The sequence below is a fragment of the Mobula hypostoma genome, chromosome 6 (assembly GCF_963921235.1).
Source record: "Mobula hypostoma chromosome 6, sMobHyp1.1, whole genome shotgun sequence".
Classification (NCBI taxonomy): Eukaryota; Metazoa; Chordata; class Chondrichthyes; order Myliobatiformes; family Myliobatidae; genus Mobula; species Mobula hypostoma.
Window position 1 is genome coordinate 123,823,036 of NC_086102.1, and position 21,465 is coordinate 123,844,500.

At 46.3% G+C, this 21,465-nt stretch overlaps 1 protein-coding gene across 1 annotated transcript in view; it reads right to left on the bottom strand.

Moving 5' to 3' along the window:
* Positions 1-21,465, bottom strand: part of LOC134348359 (Krueppel-like factor 7) — an 83,623-nt gene that overhangs the window by 29,172 nt on the left and 32,986 nt on the right. The window contains exon 2 of the mRNA XM_063051587.1: positions 1,170-1,725. Coding sequence (XP_062907657.1) covers positions 1,170-1,725 — 556 coding nt within the window. The remainder of the gene's footprint in view (positions 1-1,169; positions 1,726-21,465) is intronic.

Here is a 21,465-nt window from a genome sequence, read left to right on the forward strand (position 1 = left end):
GGATCAGGTCCCACAGATACCTCCTACCCTCCCATCCATGCGGCTAACTCTCACTTCCTGCTCAAGTTCACGTTTATTGCCAGAGGCACACATACCCAGGGTAAAGTCTGCGTCTGCACGTTATATCACAAACATGACACACTTCAGTTCACATTGTTAGGGATTATTCAGGAATTACGGAATTACAGTATGTGAATATAACAGATATGAATCCAGGTGAGAACCAGTCTTCAGGAAATAAGAATGCAAGAATATTAAAACCTATTCACAAGTTACCTCCCAACTGATACTGTGTGGCTACTGAAACCAATCATTGGATGTGGGCCATTCTGATTCTGTCCCACTGAAACCACGTAGGGGAAGACACTAAATGAACCGCCTTGTTAATTGACAGCCATTGTAAACTTTAGGATTCAAAATGGAAACAAAACCTACACAACTGAATAAACAAAAAAAACATACAGTAATGACATCAGTTGAGGGATAAAGACAAGAGGTTCTGCAGATGCTGGAAATCTTGACGAACATGCACAAAATGATGGGGGAAACTCGGCAAGCCAGGCAGCATCTATGGAGGTGAGTGAACAGTTAACATTTCAGGATGAGACCCTTCCTCAGTACAGTTAGTTGGGTAAATGTCTGAGGTAGAATTCGGGCTTTTCAGCCCAGTTCAAAAACCTGATGACAGTGACCATTGACATCTTAAACATGGGCATCACCTCCCTATGGAAAGTTGCCATGAAAGGCCACTGACTGAGGTGCAATGTTCCTTCTAAGATGTACGAGCGCGCGCGCGCACACACACAGTTTTTGCTACTAGTGCACGAAGAAATTTAAACTGTGCATAAAAGCTTGTCATCTTCTACATGTTAAGTATATTTCACAATCGTACACAATCACATTTCCTTTTCCAATTTCCGACGCGGACGGTGTTGACAACATGGAGTTTGTCGGCAGATTTTAGAAATGGCTTATTTAGATTGTTTTTATTGAAGAAATCGTTCAGGGCACACATGTTGTCACTGGGCAAAAATTGCACAGCACAAGATTTTTGCGCACGCTGGCCATTACAAATTAGAGGGCACATTGCTGCGGTGTATGGGGCAATGCGGAGGCAGTCATTGGCATCTACATTCCTGCCAGCGCACGTCCCGATTTGGATGTCCTACCTGTGTGCGTCCTCTGGTGGGCCTTCAAGTGAGAGCTCTTGGTGTAAACTTTCCGACAGTCGTTAAACTGGCAGCGGTGCACCCTCTTCTTGTTGTCGCCAGACACCTCCAGGTCACCCTGTCCACCCTTGGCCAAGGCCTTGACCAGGCTGAGGCCCGCCTTCCTCGGGACCACCTTCACCACCCCGGCGTCATCGGCGCTGGCCGTGGGGTGAGGCGGCTTGGTCAGGTGCCTGCCCAGCTCGGGCGAGGAGGGGGGCGTCAGCGACGTGACGGCATTGAGCTGGGCCGGGTTGACCAGCGCCGGCGACTCGGTGAGTGGCTCCGCGGTTGTCTGCAGGGCGAAGGGGGCCTCCGGCAGGAGCTTGTGCGGCGAGGTGGGGGTGGAAGGCAGGTGACTCCTGTCCAGTTGCTTCCTCAGCACGAGGGGCTGGAGAGAGTCCGGTAGGTCCCCCTCGCCGCTGACAGCAGAGGTAGCGCTCAGCACACACTCCAGCAAGGGGTCCGACAGCTTCTTGGGTTCAGTCTGGAGGTACCGCTCCAACTCCAGGCATGTCTGCGGGGCAAAGAAGCACAAACAGACACATGAGACTCACATGACAGTCGAGTAGTAACCTAGACGAGCATCTAAATTGCAGAGGCGCTGGTAAATGGGAATCCTCACCAGATGCATCATGGTTTCTATGGCAACTGCTCTAGCCAGGACGGCAAGGAAGTGCAGAGTTGTGGACGAGGCGCAGCGCATCACAGAAACCAGCAACATACACAAAACGCTGTAGGAACTCAACAGCTCAGGCATCTAAAGAGGGAAAGGAACAGTCTACATTTCGGCTCGAGACCTGCTGAGTTCCTCCAGCATTTTTGTGTGTGATGCTCAAGACTTCCAGCATCTGCAGAATCCCACATCTCTCCTCTCCATGGACTCTGTCTACACTTCTCGCTGCCTCAGTATAGCAGCAGCATGATCAAAGAGCCCTCCCACCCCATTCTCTCTTCTCCCCTCTATCAGGTGGAAGATACCAAAGCCTGAAAGCACATATCAACAGGCTCAAGGACAGCTTCCAACCCACTGTTATGCGTTGAAATAATCTGTATGAATGGTAATGCAACATGAAGTTTTTCACTGTGCCTCTGTACATGTGACAACAATAAACCAACTTGCCAAATTTAGAATTAGACAAACACCACGTGTTGGAAACGCAAAACAAAAACAGCAAATGCTGGAAACATTAAGTAGATCAGGCAGCAGCACTGGAGAAAGAAACAGTCAATTTCAGTTCTACGACCTTGCGTCCGAACACACAAAGAGAGAGATGCATGTGGGTTTCCAGTAGTGGATGTTATGAACAACAAATGGAACGTCCACGATAGGATAAATTACTATGGCTCAATGAGGCAGTTATCAACATGTTGAGTTGACAAAGGTTCTTTGACCTGAAACGTTAACCCTGTTTCTCCTCTCACAGATGCTGCCTGACCTGCTGAGTATTTTCAGCATTCTCCGTTTTCAAGGCGTCTTTAAATTTTTCAAACCATTAAGCTTCTGGGACCTTGTAATACATTCGAACTGGTAAGGCTGTGGTACCTGTCCAATAAGCCACACCGACAAATGAAGGATAAAACTGACCCAACATGATATGAAAATGAAAAATGTTGGGGGTGGACCAGGCAGCATCTGAGGAGAGAGAAACATCTCAGATGAGGGAATCTTTGTCGGACCTGGGAAAGAAGGAATATGTAAATGGGATTGGTAGACTCAGTTGGGCCGAAGGGCCTGTTTCTGTGCTGTGATTGATGTCTAGGGCATTTCTGACTCTGCTTCATTTCAGAGACACAGCCAGCGGGAGGAACACCTCACTGCTCGTCTCATCCACTGACGCACACAGGTCTTGCACTCTGGAGGCAGCCAGGGGGAACTTACAAAAGGTAGAAATACCCAGGGGAGTTGTAACAGGAATCAGAGTGGCTGGGGCACATTAGAGCTCATTTGACCCATGGTGCCCAGGACAGTCACCATTAGCCTCGCCTTCACTAGTTCCAACCACTCGCCCCCTTCTCTGGAGAATGCCTACATTCGCGATTCCAGCCTCCTGCTGTGTAACAAAGGAGGCCTTCCTTCACACCACCCTGAACTTCTACATGGATTTTTACTCTGCTGCATCATGCCCCCGAACAGGAAGACATTTGGAAGGAAGCCCACGTGGTCACGGGGGGAACGTGCAAACTCTGCGCAGAGAGACCCCAAGGCCAGGATCGAACCTGGGCCATCAGAACCGCGAGGCAGCAGTGCTATCCACTGCCCCACCGTGCAGTCCCCGACTCTCCTAAGAGCAGCCATGGAAATGGGGGAGAGAAAGGCAGCACTTCAAAACACTTACACACACAGCGGCTGAAACACCAACCTCATCACTAATTGATATGAAAATTACCAGGATTCCTTAGGACGATTCAACACAGAACGGTCCCTTTTGGCTCACCTCCTCCGCGCCAACCATCAGGCTAATCCCACTTGCCCGCATTAGGCCTGGACCCCTCACAGTAGCGTAGGGGTTGGCGTAATGCTATTATAGCACCAGCGGCCCAGGTTTATTTCTGCCGCTGTTTGTAAGGGGTTTGTACATTCTCTCTGTGACCACACAGGTTTCCTTTGGGTGCTCCAGTTTCCTCCCACAATCCAAAGGCGAAGGGGCCAGAAGGGTAGTTGGTCACATGGGTGTAACTGGGCAGCGCAGGCTCATTGGGCCAGAAACGCCTGTTACCGCACTGCATCTCTAAATGTCCATTCTGTTCAATTGCCTGCCAAATGCTTCGACCACTTCCACTAGCAGTCCTTTCCTGTTAATCTGCACACCGTGTGTATAAACCTTACCCCTCGGTTCTTCAGGGCGGGAGGGGGGCAGATCGGTCTTGGCCTTGCTATTCACAGACAAGGGGCTGTTCTTCAAGATGCACTGTCTGCATGGGGAAAGGGAGGGGCTATCATCAACACCCATCCTCTCCACGTACTGACACTGGAGCAGAGGGTTGCTGCAGTACGTGGCAGAGTGTAGGAATCCAGTGGAGAGAATGGCGGTCACAGAAACTTGCAGGTGCTGGAGCACCGAAATAAAAACAGAACCTGCTGGGATATACTCAGTGGGCCAGGCAGCATCTGGGGAGAGGGGGACAGAGGGGTGGGGAGTGGGGGAGAGGGAGAGAGGGGGGTCGGGTCGGGGTGGGGAGTGGGGGAGAGGGAGAGAGAGAGGGAGTCGGGGTGGGGAGTGGGGGAGTGGAAGACACTCAACAGGTCAGGCCACACCTCTGGGGAGAAATAAAGAGAGCTGATGTTTGAGATTGGAGACCATTGGTCAGAACTGATTGGTTTCTGGTAGCAGGGAATATCTCTGCAGATGCTGCCTAACTCCTATTTGCCTGCACTAGGCCTACAGTTACCAGACTTTGCTCAGCAAGAGGTTAAATTAATCAGAAGATACAATTAGTTGAAATATTATGCCAATAAGACAGCCTAGAATTAAATAAAGTTCACTGTCCCCTGCAAGAAGAGATTCCTACACATTTCAGTTTAAATGACTGCCTGCCTGCCTAATTCTGCTTCAATGACCTTTCTACACACCTAAGGTCAGATGTAGAGATGTCTGCCGATGACTGCACGATGTTCAAGTAATGAATCAATCCGCAGCCAAATGCAGCAAGTCCCAAACAACGTCCAGCCCTGGGGCTGCTACATAACAAGTAATGTATGCGCCACTCAAACGCTGGTCAATAACGATGTCCAGCTACAGAGATTCTAGCCATCGCCTCCTGATATTCAAAGGGTTTACCATCACTGAATCCTCCACTATCTATATCCTGGGGGTGGGATGGCCAGCGACCAGAAACCGGAGGGGTCAGCTTGGTCCTGATGCAGTGGTCCAAAACATGAACTAAACGTTGACATAGATGCTGCCTGACCTGCTGAGTTCCTCCAGCATTTTGTGCATGTTGCTCTGGAGTGACCAGCGTGGCTCACCTGCAATTCGCCAAAACTTGTCCACCACCTGCAAGGCTTAAATTGGGAATGTGATGGAACCATCTCCACTTCCCCGGATCTTCAACAACATCAAGTTCAGTGCCATACAGAACACAGCAGTCCACTTGACAGGTACCCCATCCACACCGTTCACTCGTTCCACCACTAATACACAGTGGCAGCAGTGTGCACCATCGACAGGATGCACTGCACCAACCTGCCAACACTCCTTAGGCAGCATCTTCCAAATTCACTGCCTCTACCAGCTGGGAGCAAAAGCACAACCTCCTGGAGGTTGCCCTCCAAGCCACACGGCACCCTGAATTAGAAACTATAATTGCCATTCCTCCACCATCGCTGGGTCAAAATCCTCTCCCCAACAGTACCGTGGGTGTGCCATACTATGAGGGCTACAGTGATGGGCAATTAAACGCTGGCCAAGCCTGTTTTGTCCACATCCCTTGGATGAATATTTAAAAACCTTCTACTCTATCAGAGCACAGGAGCACGGCAGCTTACTTGTACAAGTTCAAACAGGGCTCCATTCCCAAAGACTGCTTGCAACCTGAACGTTCACAAGTCAGAAACGTGGCTGCAGACGGGGTTCCCACATGGTGGCCCTGCAGCAGATGGCAAGTCCTTCCTGCTGCTTAATCACATACACAGGCTGAACATGTCGGTGTTCAGGACCCAAACTTAATTAAAAAAAAAAGAAAATGCCCCTGCTGGCATGTGCACGTGCACACGTACACACAAACACACACAAATATTCTCTCAATTTCTCTGCCAAGGTGCTGGCAATGTGACCAAAGTGAAAGAGAAGATTGGCAGCCCAGGTTGGTTGCTTGTTCACCGAGCATGGAGGTTAGGCGGCAAACACTTATCACCAGTCGAGGTAACATCGAAGTGAACAAAATAAACGTGAGCACTCGGCAGAAACACACACAATTGTGCACCGATGATGTCACCTCGACTGGTGACGAAACGCTTGCAACCTAGTCTCCGGGCTTGGCGAACAACCCTATAAACAATAATGTGCCCATTGGGAGTGCAGCAACTTGGCAAAATAACTTAAGCCTTTACGACTGGGTTCTGAGGTAATTAAAGCAAAACTGTAATGTTGAGACTTTATAAAGCACTAGTGAGGCCTCACTTTGAGTATTGTGAACAGTTTTGGGCCGTTATCTTAGAAAGGATGTGCTGAAACTGGACAGCGTTCAAAGGAATTTCACAAAAATTATTCCGGGATTGAACAGCTTGTCATATGAAGAGCGTTTGATGGCTCTAGGCCTGTATTCACTGGAATTCAGAATAATGAGGAGTGACCACATTGAAACTTATCGAATGGTGAAAGGTCTTGATAGAGTGAATATGGAGAGGATGTTTCCTATGATGGGAGTGTCCAAGACCAGAGAAGACAGCCTCAAAATAGGGGGACATCCTTTTAGAATGGTGATGAGGAAGAATTTCTTCAGCTAGAGAGTGGTGAATCTGTGGAATTCTTTGCCATAAGCAGCTGTGGAAGCCAAGTGTTTATGGTATATTTAAGGCAGAGTTTGACAGATTCTTGATGGTCAGGGCACGAAGTGATATGGGGAGAAGGCAGGAGATTGAAGGCAAGAGGAAAATTGGATCAGCCTTGATTAAAATGGTGGAGCAGACCCAATAAGCCAAATGGCCCAATTCTGCTCCTACATCCTATGGTCTTATGGTAATGTTGCAGCTCTATAAAACTCTGATTAGACCACAAGGTGTATCGTGTTCAGTTCTGGTCGCCTCATTATAGGAAGGATGTGGAAGCTTTGGCGAGAGAGAATGCTGTATGGATTAGAGAACATAGAAAGACTGAAAAAGCTAGGGCTTTTCTCTTTGGAGTGACAGAAGATGGGATGCAACTTGAGAGAAAAAGATAGATTGGAGAGTCAGCGCCTTTACCCCAGGATGACGGTGGCTGATACCAGAAGACATTCATTGAAGGTGAGTGGAGGAAAATTTAGAGGAGATGTCAGAAGTAGTTGTTTTGTTTTGTACAGAGAGGTGTGGGTGTCTGGAGCTCTCTGCCAGGCCAGTGGTAGAGGTTAAGGCAATTAAGAGACTCTTAGATAGGCACGTATGATTTTTTAAAAATGGAGGGTTATTGGTTGTGAATACTTAGAGGGAAGGACTAGATTGATTATGGAGAAGGCTTATAGAGATAGGTACAACATTGTGGGCCAAAGGGCCCATATTGTGCGATACCATTCCATGTTCTACGACAGAGAGGGTCACTAATCTATAATCAAGTACATCGCCCTTCCACAAATCTACTGGCATTTGCACCTGACAGGGGAAAGCATGAATTGCCCTTTCTCTTGGTTACTGTGCGGTCTACCCAGCCGGCTGAACGGGCCAACAGTGCAGGCGGGGTGACGGGATCCCTCCCGGCAGGAGAGGTGCATTCAGCACAAACAGCAGCTGCAGGCAGCCAGTGCAATGGGACTCCACTGAAGCCTAGCAAAGAAAATTAAAGAGATTTTAATTACATTGTAACTGGAAAGACGAGAGATCCTGAAGGGTGTGATGTAGCAGGGGGATGTCTAATCACACAGCCCTCCCCTGCTTTGTAACTTCCCTCTAATTCCAGAATAACTCCACCAAAAACCACCATGGTGTCTACTGCTGAGGAATGCCAGCAGCACCTCCACCACCTTACCCTCCCTCCAGCTCCTCCATCTAAGACAGTATTTAAAAACCTCCTTTTATCACTTATACTATGTACTGCTACCGCAAAACAACACATTTCACAGCATATGTCAGTGATACTTAACTTGATTGTGATTCTAGCCAAGTTCAGTCGAAAGGCCCACTGCTGAGCTGCTGCTGAGGCCTCTGTTAGTCAGAGTTGACCATGGATATTTTGTCCTAGCTGTCTAGATACACACGCCAGGGCAGTACGATATGGAGAGAAAGCTGTTGCCCATGTAGCAAGCTCCCCCTTTCCACGCGTCTGCAGAACACAAAGGAGTGGCAGAGACCAACACAGTTTGGAACCAGCAGTGTCACAGGAGTTGCCAGTCAACATTGAACTCAATGTAGGACTGCCTTAGGGACTCTGGATTTTTCCTTCACTCCCAAAGCCTTCCCCATGAATAGGTATAGCTACAAGGCAGCTGAGATTTGAGATCAGGGTTTTCCTCCTCCTAGATGAGCTGCCAACCGCAGCTAACGAGCCCCATCTGCCCAAAGTGACTGGTTTTAAGGTGGTAGTAACTCACCTTTGCCCCTTCTCCTGTCAGTAGAAATGGTTCCGCCGGGCTTAGTAGTTAAGCCACATGGGAAGGCCAGGAGCTGGACTTGGTTGTCAGAGGCTATTTGAGGTGCACGACATTGGGAACATTTAATAAGTAGTCCCACCATCTCCTAACTAAACTGTCTGAAAATCTCCCGTCCCACCTGCCACCTAACTCCCCATCTCACCCCGTCTACAGCTGGACCAGCAACCTGCAATTTTGAGACCAGTCACTTATTAACTTAGGTCCCTCACCACCAGGTTCAGAGAGTTATTACCCCTACACCCATCAGGCTCCTGAGCCGGTGCGGATAGCTTCACTCACCACCACTCTGAACCTGCAGGCTCACAACTAATTCTCAGTATTATTGTGTTTTTCATTTGCACTATCATCTTCTTCTGTATATTGGTCATTTCTCATCAATCCTATTGTATTTCTTTATTTGCCTGTAAATGCCTGCAAGAAAATGAACCCCAAGGTAGTATAAGGTGACATTTACGTACTTCGATAATACCTTCACTTTGATTTTGAGACCGAGCAGTGATGGAACAGGCCTGTTCCCGAACAGCTCTGGTTAATCCCTTTGATTGTCATGACCATTCTCAGCTGCTTGGCTGTACCTACACACACCTGTCTTGATTTCCAGCCGCAGATATTGCAATTTCTTTAAATTAAAAACTGGGATTTGATACTCTCAATCTGCCAGTAATCCATGGATTTCCAGGTCCCTTTCGACATCACCACACCTGATAGATATATAGTGTGACAAAACAGTCGCGTGGCTATTACCAGGCACATTCTGCTTTGCACTGGCCCCAGTTTCCAAAGCCGAAGCACCCGCTGCTTTGAGCCGCTAACACCCGGCTCCTCGTGAGCTCGCCCGTCAATGGGAATGCTGTGGGTCTGAACACTGAAGCGCCATTCTGGAATCAGGACGAGGGTTGCATTGGCGGCGATGCGTTCTTTGCGGAGCTGTGAACCCTCTCAGCAGGCAGAGCAGAACAAATCTCTGCCAGTGCAACTGCCAACCCTCAACCAGCATCAACAAGAAAGAGAACGAACGGGTAGCATAACAGAGGAGCTTGGTCAACGCAAACTCACTCTCACACTTCCAAGTTTACAACCGAATGCTAAATACTGTGTGCGCGTGCGCACGCGCAAGTTCAGGTATCTTTTCTACCAGCGCACAAAGGAATTTAAACTGCACACACAAAAGGTTGTCACCCTCTACCCCGTCGGCACGTTAAGTCTATTTCACCATCGTACACAATCACATCTCCTTTCCCGCTTTCTGATGCGGACGGTGTTGACATCGTGGAGCCCGTGTTGATTTTTCTGCATATTTTATAATTGGCTTATTTGCACTGTTTTCACTGAAGAAATTACTCAGAGCGCACATGCTGTTGTCACTGGGCAAAAAAAAATTGCACAGCCCAAGATTTTTGCGCACACTGGGTCATTACAAGTTAGAGGGGGCATTGTATGTGAGATCCTGAGAAGTGGGATGGAATATCCTTCCCACCCACCTGCTTCTGGTGTGCAACATGAACTGTCAGAGCATTGCAGCACAGATACAGCCCTTCAGCATGAAGAGTCCACACTGACCATAGCGACCACCCTTCTGGTCCCAATTTCCTGCCTTCAGTCCATATCCCTTGTATTGCATCAAATGCTTCTTATAAATGTTAGTACTGTCCCTGCCTCAACCACTTCCTCTGGCAGCTTACTCTATACACCCACTACCCGCTACGTAAAAAGGTTGTCCCTCAGATCACTTTTAATCTTACCCCTCTCATCCTAAAGCTGTGTCCTTTGGTTTTGGACTCCCCTACCCTACGGGAAAGACCATAACCATCCACTTTATTAATGGCCCTCATAATTTCAAACGTTTCTTTATGATCACCCCTCATTCTCCTATTTTCCAAAGCCTGGCTAACCTCCTCCTATAACTCAGGCCCTCTAGTCCTGACAACATCCTAAAATCTTTTCTGAACTCTTTCCAGTTTAACTACTTTCTTTCATCTAACAAGGAGACCAAAACTGCACAGAGTACTCCCAGTGCGGCCTCATCAACCATACGTGCAACTGCAACATAACATCCCAGCTCCTACAATCTGTGCCCTGACTGTCTTAGTCATAGTCATACTTTATTGATCCCGAGGGAAATTGGTTTTCGTTACAGTAGCACCAACCAAGAATAGAGTATAAATATAGCAATATAAAACCATAAATAATTAAACAGTAATGTGTAAATTATGCCAGGAAGCAAGTCCAGGACCAGCCTATTGGCTCAGGGTGTCTGACCCTCCAAGGGAGGAGTTGTAAAGTTTGATGGCCACAGGCAGGAATGACTTCCTATGATGCTCAGTGTTGCATCTCTGTGGAATGAGTCTCTGGCTGAATGTACTCCTGTGCCCACCCAGTACATTATGTAGTGGATGGGAGACATTGTCCAAGATGGCATGCAACTTAGACAGCATCCTCTTTTCAGACACCACCGTGAGAGAGTCCAGTTCCATCCCCACAACATCACTGGCCTTACAAATGAGTTTGTTGATTCTGTTGGTGTCTGTTACCCTCAGCCTGCTGCCCCAGCACACAACAGCAAACATGATAGCACTGGCCACCACAGACTCGTAGAACATCCTCAGCATCATCCGGTAGATGTTAAAGGACCTCAGTCTCCTCAGGAAGTAGAGACGGCTCTGACCCTTCTTGTAGACAGCCTCAGTGTTCTTTGACCAGTCCAGTTTATTGTCAATTCGTATCCCCAGGTATTTGTAATCTTCCACCATGTCCACGCTGACTGTGTGTTAGTGTGGTAAATGCTTGTTTCACCACCCTCAATGTGGTCCTACTTACAACGAACTTTGCAACTTGCACTCCTAGGTCCCTCGTCAAGGAAACCACTTAACCTACCAACCCACGGGTTAGGTTGTGGGAGGAAACCAGAGCATACGAAGAGAAACCCACATGGTCACAGGGAGAAGGTGCAAACCCAACACACAGACAGCGTCAGGCTCAGCCACGATTCACTGAGGTTGGGAGTCAGTGTGCTGCCCATGAGTGGCCTGAGTTAATATCAATAAGACTGTAAATTTTACCGATTTCATTGTGGGGATAAAGACCTCATTCACCGATACTGCAAGGCAGCAGTGGAGATGAATCACAACAAAGCCTCCAACCAAAGAACAGGCAACTGAAGGGTGCTCACAGTTTCTGCCCCAAGGGTTCTTTTGGTAGGCTAGCTCTTTTAACCTGAAGGCAGAGTGAAGATATAGACCACCACAGGAAAATGGGAGCAGCTTTTGGCCTCTCAGCTCCTTAAGCCTGTCCCATTCTCCCATCCTTTCATCTTCTGTGCCAGTTCCCCAAAGCCTCAATTCCTCGATCTTTCAAAGACGTATCTACCAACTCCTTAAATCCACCCTTAGGGGTAGAGAATTCCTATGATCCACCACCAATCATTAAGGTCTAACTGATGGACAAGGCAGGTTTAAAGGACTCAGCAACCTCCTGTGAGGGCAAATTTGGCATCCTTGCTTCCCTGTCTGAAGTAACCACAAAAAAGTGAAGATAATAAAGCATGTTGAAATCATGGGGAGGAGCGGTGATGATTTATATTCCAATTATATCCGAACTCAAAGAACACACCACTATAAAGATACAAATTTTGAGCACCAATGGCACACCACTGCTGTAACTTGCCTTGTACGCGGTTCCCCACTATGTCAGAGAGGCGTGGAGAGAAATCATCCGCTAACCGGAGAAGCTCCAGATGCGACGTATCTTTCCTTTTCCTTGGCTCAAAAAGGAGTCACTGGAAGCCTAAGAGATGTTGATGAAGATGTGGGGAGCCATTTATTGTTTGAAAAAAAATTTGTTTTGCTGGAAATCATTCACTGCAAGCCCCACTTACATTCAGATCTGCGCAGTGTGCGGCTCAGCCAGACACAATCCATCAGCTGCATTTTGCTGCTAATAGGATTAGACTTGGGGAGTGGGGGGGGGGAGAACAGCGCATTAGCTAATAAGGCAACAAATCTCAATCTCCCTTGAATCTCTGCCCAACTTCATTCCATTAATTTCTTCCATAAGGATTATCTTGGCTCAAATAAGATTGGAAAACTTTCATTTAAAAAAAAACAAAAGGTTAAAAGCAGGCATTCAGTTGAAAACCTATTAACTTAGATGGCCACTGGTGCTTAAGAGTTTTGGTTACAGATTATTCAGGTCAATCTTCCAATGGAACTATTCCCTGCCGCACTCCAAGTTCAGCCTCCAGACACTGGCTATGGGGAGATGCTCTAGAGTACAACTGCAAATTCCTCCCTTATTTATTAGTAAGTTTCAATGCTCAAATTAAATTTATTATCAAAGTGCACATAATGTCGCCATATACTACCTTGAGATTCACTTTCTTTCAATAGAATCAATGACTGACAAGCAACCAATGTGCAAATGAAGACAAACTGCAAATACAAAACAAAAACAAACAAACAAACAAATAAATAACACTGAGAACATGTATTGTAGATTCCTTGAAAGGGAGTCCATAGGTTGTGGAATCAATTCAGTGTTGAGTGAAGTTTTCTTCACTGCTTTAGGAGCCTGATGGTTGAAGGGTAATTCTGCAACTGTAAGGAGTTTGTACGTTCTCACTGTGACCACGTGGGTTTCCTTCAGATGCTGCCATTTCCTCCCACAGTCCAAAGATGTACAGATTAATAGGTTAATGAGGCTATTGGGAGTAACTGAGTAGTGTGGGCTCATTGGGCCCAAAGAGCCTGCTACTGTCGTGAATCTCTTAGAAGTAAATAACATCATAAATTAGCGAGTTATTTGCTATGTTTCCCCTCTCGCTGTGAAATGGAGACATCTCTTTTTCCCTTATTAGGGAGAGAGAGAGAGAGAGAGCCTGTGCTGTGTTAAATACCGGGTGAATGAGTAGTCTTTGGGGTACTGCAAATCTGTGTCTTTGCTGATGCTTTGCTGCACGCTTGAGTGCTCGGTAGCGGGTGCTGATGCTCCTTTTTGCGCATGGGTAGGGGGTATTGTTGCTTTGTTGCCGCTTACGCTTGGGACTGGAGAGCTGGGGGGGGGGCTTTGGGGTTCTAATGTTTAACCGTCATTCATTCTTTGGGGGCAATCCTCTGCTTTCATGGATGGTTGCAAAGAAAAACTATTTCAGGATGTATATTATATACATTTCTTTGACATTAAATATACCTTTGAAACCTTAAATAAAAGTACAGAACCAATGTGAATGTCATTCCAATAGGAGTTACCTTTTCTACATCATAAATTCTTAGTTGGATACCTGCAGGTTTTAGTTCAGTATCTTTGAAATGCCTTCCAAACTAATTTTTTGGAATGGCCAAAACAACTGAAACAGTGTCCAATTCCATTTTAATTAATTTGCTGTTTACCTCTGGTGTAAGCCATATTGTTTGTTCATTGTTAATTTTCACATTGTAAATCTCAAGCCTTCTCAGTCCTGTGTCACTCTCAAAATTATCAGATTTTTCATCAACAACATGTGGATTCATGCTCTTTTTGAAACAGCAACTTGACTTTTAAGATTTTTCTTTTCCTTGTGCAGGTCATTTATTTTTGTCTCCCTGACATGCTCTTTGTATATGTCCTATTATATTGCATTTTCAGCAAATTTCACCTTTAAATCTGCATTGGTCTGGTGTGTGTGAGCCACTGCCACAATGATAACACAAGTTGCTTTGGCCAGACTAGTTTTTGTTTGGACATTAAAATTTTTATTCATGCTTCATTCCTGACTGCAACTCAATAGCATCTCTGTCTGCAGTTTCTATTGATACAACTATTTCAACTGCTCTTTTAAATGTAAATTGTGCTTCAGAGAGCAGCCATTTTTGAATGCTTTCTTGTAAGTTTCCACAAACTAAACAATCTCTCAGTGCATCATTGATGACATTACTGAACATACAATGCTCGAACAACTTCTTCAATTCAGCTGCATATGCTGAAATTGGCTCCCCTTCCTTTTGATTCCCCTTATGAAACCTAAAGCATTCTGCAATCAAAAATAGCTTTGGTTTTAAATGCTCCTGCATTGTTTTCATGATATCAGCAAAGCTCATTTCAGCTGGTTAGGTTAGATCACTCACACTTTAGGTAAACTGTAAGCCTTTAAACCCAATGCACTCAGCAAATGGCACTTGTTTCTCATGGGATATTCATTTGCTTTAAAATACTGTTCAATTAACTCAGTATATATATTCTAGATATCTAGTGCAATCGATCATGTCTATCTTTCCAATGTAGCCAGCCATTTCTGCTCTTTTTTCAAAATGATGTTTATCACCCAGTTAATGAACCCATGAATTCTTTCATGTTCTATTCTTTTTTTAAAATTCAATCATCTTTCCTTTTGCAAAGAAAACATGCTGCTCCAAAGGAAAAAAAAACAAGCTATGCTTTTTAGCTCAACTGTTTCTCACTTTTTTTTTAAAAACTTTAACTTCTCACTGTGCTTCAACATGTAGTAGTCATCTCGGGATTGTTTTAAAAATACTTCGCCATCACTGTAATGTTTTGTAACTCCAAAATATAAAAACTAATTGAAAGGAAAACAAGGGAGCCAATAGATGCAGGTCTCAGTTCATCTTTTACTTTAAGCGAGGTACACACTTATCGCGTGGTAGCTTCATGACGTCACCAATATATTTTTTACATATAACCTGTAATGAGTTACTTAAATGAACAAGAATGCTTATTCAAAGAATAGTACCCAAATATTAAATTCATAATACTTTCCCATATAATAACATCCAGGTGACCACTTAGAAGGACAGTCTTCCTATCAACCTCTCTGAAACAGATCATCAGCCATCTGACAACAAAATAGGTTGCTGCAATTGAAACCTGTCAACAGCTTCTAAATGCCTACAAAGCACGCTATTTGCAAACGGTGCAAACCTGCAGGCAGTGGTTCAGTTCCCACCACTGTCTGTAAGGAATTTGTCGAGTGTCCCTGTGATTGTGAGAGTTTCCTCTGACTGCTCCGGTTTCCTCCCACATTTCAAAGACCTACGGGCTAGTAAGGGTTAGTCCTTGTGGGCACGTTGTGTTGGTGCTGGACACAAGGTAACACTCGCGGGCTGCCTCCAGCACACATTCGGATTGTGTTGGTCGCTGATGGAAACGATGCATTTCACTGTACGCTTCAGTGTTTTGATGTATATGTGACAAATAAAGTTAATCTTTAATCTCTTGCTCTTTTCCCGTACCTTTCATAGTCATCAATATTGGGTGGTGAAGAAGATGCTCTCAAGCAAAAGGGCAATTTCAATACCAGGCAGAGAGCGTGGGCATTTGGCATTGACAGACCAACTCATCCCCACCACCACCAGATCGTGCTCCCTGTTTTCATATTGGATTGTGGGCCCTGGGAAGAATGGGAATCCGGAAGTCCATTCATCCCACAACCTCTCTTCTGCCCTCATACCCTCCACTATGGGTTGCTCAGGTACGCCGTGACAGGGGCTAATGGCCAATCCCAGTGCAAGAGCCACCCACTCACTGTTGAGCAGATGACATCCAAGAGCATTGAGCGAGTTGGGCTGAGGTTATCCGGACCCTGCACGTCACGGGGGTTATCGCTGCTTTTGGAGATCTGCACAGATTTGGAATCATTTATCATGTGTACCTTAAAACATACAGTGAACTGCATCATTTACATTAACCACCATCACACCCAGAGATGTGCTGGGGTCAGTCTGCAAGTGCAGCCACATATTCCAATGCCAACATAGCACACCCACAAAGTTTCACAAAACAACAAATGCTGCAAAAAGAAAGCAAGACACCAACAGCAAAACAAGCCCCTTTTTCATTCCTCTCACCCAACCAAATAAACCACTTCTGGGTCTCCAAACCTTGTCCCCAAGTTCTCAGACTTGGCAGACATCAGGTCTCCAACTTCTCCCCAGGATGCCAATCATGGGTTTGACCTCCCAGCTTCACTTCTGTACTCTGCCCCAGGTAACCTGAGCTCTCATGACTCCTTCAGGCCTCTACGTGCGGTCTTCGATCTTCAGGCTTTGAATTCCACACTTTGTCAGGTTCGACTTTCGGGCCTCTACTTCCGGACTTGCACAAACCTCTGACCCCTGTGACCTGTGGGAGTCTACAGCCCTCATGACTCCCACCCACACGCACTTCCAATCCGGGACTCACCAGTTTCCGACCTGGGGATCGCTGGTCTTAGTGCCTGTGACACGAGTGATAGAGCAGCATTCTACAGGTGGTAGAGTCCGAGCCTGTGCTGCTTTAGACGTAGGAGATTAAGGGCAAACTGTTGAAGCACTTGGAAGTATCCGGCATGGTCAGGTGACAAAGGAAGAAACTCTTCCAATGTGGAAAATCCAAAACAAGCCAATGTAACTCCCAAACCAAGAGTCAGATAATTCATAGCTGATGTCAAGAAGTATCCTCTTCATTCAATGGGAAGCTGTGATTCCCTCAAGGTACTAGGTCAAATAAAACTCTGAGCCCAACTTGCTGGGTGGAAATGGGTGGCTGATGGCTGGCACTGACTCTTGCTGGTTAAGGGTACAGAAGTAATTTGGAACTAAAGTTGATAGGAAACATTTACCTACCGATATACTATGAGGCATAGATAAACACAGGGCAGAAAATACCCCTCAGCCCATCAAGTCCTCACTGACCATCAACCACACACTTGCCAAGTGGATTACCCGATGCCCATGCACCTACGATGCTGCACCTGTGCACACCTGTAGACATAACAGTCAACTTGTCTTTGACCCAGCTCAGGACAAAAGGAAGACCAGTCCCAACACCTCTGCTGACAGGTTCCCTCCAAGCAGCACGTTGTCCAATAGAAATGCATAAACACAAGAGATTCTGCAGATGCTGGAAATCCAGAGCAACACACACAAAATGCTGGAGGAACTCAGTGGGTCAGGCAGCTTCCATGGAACTGAATAAACAGTCAATACTTTGGCAGAGAACCCTCACCAGGACTGGAAAGGACGGGGGAGGGTGCCAGAATAAAAAGGTGGAGGAGTAATTCAAGTAACTACCCAAGATGCTCAGTGCAATATTATGTAATTTCCATCAGGAATTGCTGCTCACCACCAGTGAGCCCAAGGTTACAGCTTTTAACTGAACCTGCCACCCCTGTGCTCACCGCAAGGACACAGCCTATTCTTTTTCATCAGAAAGTAAATCCTCCCCTTTGCCTGCCAGCAAGCACAAATTAAGTCTAGCTGCAAATGTGAGCACTGAAATCTAAAGAGCCAATCAGAGGGCTTATTGTTCAGAGCCACATCTGGATTGCCAGTGATCCACATGTGGTTAACATATGGAGCACCACTGGTCTGCAGATGTTACTTGACCTGTTGTGTGCCTCAGAGCATTCTGCTTTTAAACAACAGTAAATGCCTTCGTTCACACTCATCGTTGGGCACGCAATCAACATTATCCTTGTAAAGGCTTTGTCTTGCCTGTAAACCTCGCTCACAGACCACAGGCAAAATGGCAGTGCTGGAAAAGGATTAAATTCCTCCTAACATGAAACCTCGGACAGGTCTCAAACGGAGCCGGTTCAAATCCCAGCGTCCAATACTTCATACTTTCATTCCCTCCTGTCTGATAGTTTAACAAATCGCGTTAACTGCTCAAAATACACGGTGAAAGAAATTAAGTCCAAATATGGCAAAGGTTTCGTTTGCCAGCTTCCGCACAGTCCAATTTTCTTGCCAAAGCCTCTCACATTGGTCTCATACTGAGCCAAGCGGTATCGTGGAAATCAGGTGCCTCCCTCACTGGGTGGTGGGTTTATGTCCAACACAGTACTGAGAGAATGCAGCACTGTTGTGGGGCAGGGCGGGGGGGGGGTTCATTTGAGAAACAGCAAGCTGTCCTATGTAAGGACAATGATAGGGGTTCGCCTCAATGTCCAATATTGCTACCTCCAGACTATCTCTGAACTCATGGGACAAAGTAGCTGCCATATTAGAAAGACTCCACTTCCACTACTTTTCTCACATTACGGACACACATTTACGGCCTATAACATTCCTTCTGTATTCACCAGTACCCTCCACTTCTCTACTGTCACCTCCCACAATCCACAAGGGAGTGCTGCACAAACTCTGAAATACGAGGGTTAGGCTGGCCACAGGGACAGCCAGCTTATCACAACACACGGTGAAGCTATTTTGGGCCACCGACATGTCTCCAGCAGGTGACAGGTTGAGCTCGAGCCACACCTCTTCACCAGACTGTGGAGCTGGCTTCCTCACCCACTTCCAGATCCAAGACTTCCGAGAGGGCAAGGAGCCTTCAGCCAATGCTGGGGGGTGTACACACTTCTTGCAATAACTTAGCCTCACTCTAACTTATTATTTTATTTTTGCAAGTTTTATTTAGAGATAAAACAGGCCTATCTAGCCCCACACACTCACGCACTCCGCAATTACACCCACGTGGCCAATTAACCTACGAGCCTATACGTCTTTGGAACATGGGAGGAAACAGAAGCCTCTGGAGGAAACCCATACAGTCATGGGGAGAAGGTACAAACTCTTCACAGACAGCTGTGCAACTGAACACGCGTGGCTGGTCCTGAAATAGTCTTACAGTAACCACTACGTCGCTGTGCCGTCACTGAAAAGCAACGATTCGTCTTCCACCGAAGTGGATTGAATGCAGATCCGAGTCCACAGCCAATCCACCGGCTATAATGTACCCAGGCTGGGTTGGCTGCTCTTTCTTGCTTACTACATCTTGGGAGGCCCTTCGTCCCACTGGGTCCATGCCAGCTTCCCTGCCACACTCCCAGCACACGTCCATCAGCTCCCCCTTCATCCTTCTGCTGCGCACCCACACACTCGAGGCAGCTTACGGTGGCCGACTAGCTTACCGGCACATCTTTGGAGTGAGGGGGGAAACTGGTTCAGCCAGAAGAAGCTCATGTTGCCACAAGGAAATGGCACTGGAGGTTGGGATTGAACCTGTGTTACTGGAGCGGTGAGGTGGCAGTACCAGTCCAGTTTTATTTCTGACAACTCAGTGGCCTCATATTGTAAATTACTGTGGCAATTCCCATAAAGCTTGGGCACCATTCTGCTGCAAGTTTCTAAGTCAATAAACACGACTCTGTTCTCTGTGAGAGACTCAGAGGGACAGAGTAACTGAGAAAGAAAGGCAGAGGAGTTGCATGTGATACTGCAAGGTAGTGGATCTGTATTGTATCAATTGTCTATCCCACTGAACAGAGTGGGACTGAGTTTCTGAAGCACACAGCAGTTTCACCCGGCATCCAAGGGTATGCTTGCACCCTTAAGCCAGAAGACAGGCAAACACATTATAAGAGCTGAGTGTTCCCCTGGCGCTGTCCTGCAATTCAACATCACGTCTGATCTCTCGTTTTCGTTCTTCTGCCCAATTCCCATAGCATTCTATTCCTCCAGAACCTAACAGTACACAGATCCCTGGTTTAATTCCGTACTCCAGAGAATTCCAAAGGTTCATGATCTTGAATAGAGAAAATTGTCATCTCCAGCCTTTGTTTCTAATCTCCTGACACTCTTTGTCCAGTTGTCCCCAGCAGTACCACAGAGTCCATAACCAGTATCACTGGGATCTCTTATTTCTCTAAACTCTGAAATAAATTTGCCCAATGTACTCATCCTCTTCTGGCAAGACAATACCTCATTCTGGAAATCAGTCTACTGAAACTTTAGTCAAAGGCCAAGTCAAAAATCGAGTTTATTGTCATAGGCACAAATATATCTACATACGTGCCAAGAAAAACTTACTTGCAGCATCATATAAGCAGCAGTCCCAAGAAAAGCAAACAATAAATTATACTCTCAAAAGTAACTATATATTCTTCCCTGGGTAAGGATATTTGTAACACAAAAACACAAACACACACACACACACACACACACACACACACACACACACACACACCACACACAAAATGCTGGAGGAACTCAAGTAGCATCTACGGAAAGGAATAAACAATTGACTCTTTAGTCCAAGACCCTTCATCGGGACTGGAAAGAAAGAGGGAAAATGTCAGAATAAGTTGTTGGGGGCATGGGGGAGTCCTGATGAAGGATCTCAGCCCAAAACATTGACTGCTTATACATTTCCATACATGCTGCCTGACCTGCTGTGTTCCTCCGGCATTGTGTGCTTTGCTGTGGATTTCCAGCATCTGCAGAATCTCTTGTGTTGTTCGTACGTGTTAAGTTCACAATACTGCATGTGAGCCATTACCAACTCCACGTATAGATGCATTAAAACATTACTTTTATTATTCAAAGCGCTTTGGAATAGAAGCCTCTTTAACATTTCCTTCTCTACTGATTTCATTGCCCATAAACCAGCATTCTATAATTGGCAAACAAGTCTATCAAGGTCTCTCTGAATGCTGTCATCTCCTGGTCTCACATTCTCCCTTTCCCACTAAAAAGCGGCTGACTTCAGGGTAAATGTATTTCATCTACCACAATCTTGCCCGATCACTAAACCCATCTGTCAGCCTGCAGTCTCTGCACACAAAGCACTCTCTCCTCACAGTTTACCTCCCACCTAGATCTGCACCGGCAGCAAACCTGGGTAATTATAATCAGTCCTTCATCCAAATCACTGCACGGGGGTACACACAGCCCAGATCGTCATATCATTCCTCGAAGCCTGTATTACAGACTGCTAAAAATAATTCCACAATCCCTGCTCTCTTTTTAATATGCTAACCAATCCTTGGTCATAGCTAATATATTACTTGCTACAGTACAAGCCCTAACTTGAAGTAGCAACCTCACTTTAGCGTCCAATGTTTCGTATGAAAAGCATTCCCTCCACTGTCCGTGTGTGTCGGTGGGAGGTAGGGTGGTAGGAAAGGGGCTCATTTTGCCATTGTTGTCTAGTTGCCTGTTGTACTCCATGTCGTTCTGGCAAGCACTGCGGACATGGCATATTTGCACCAGAATGTGTGGCG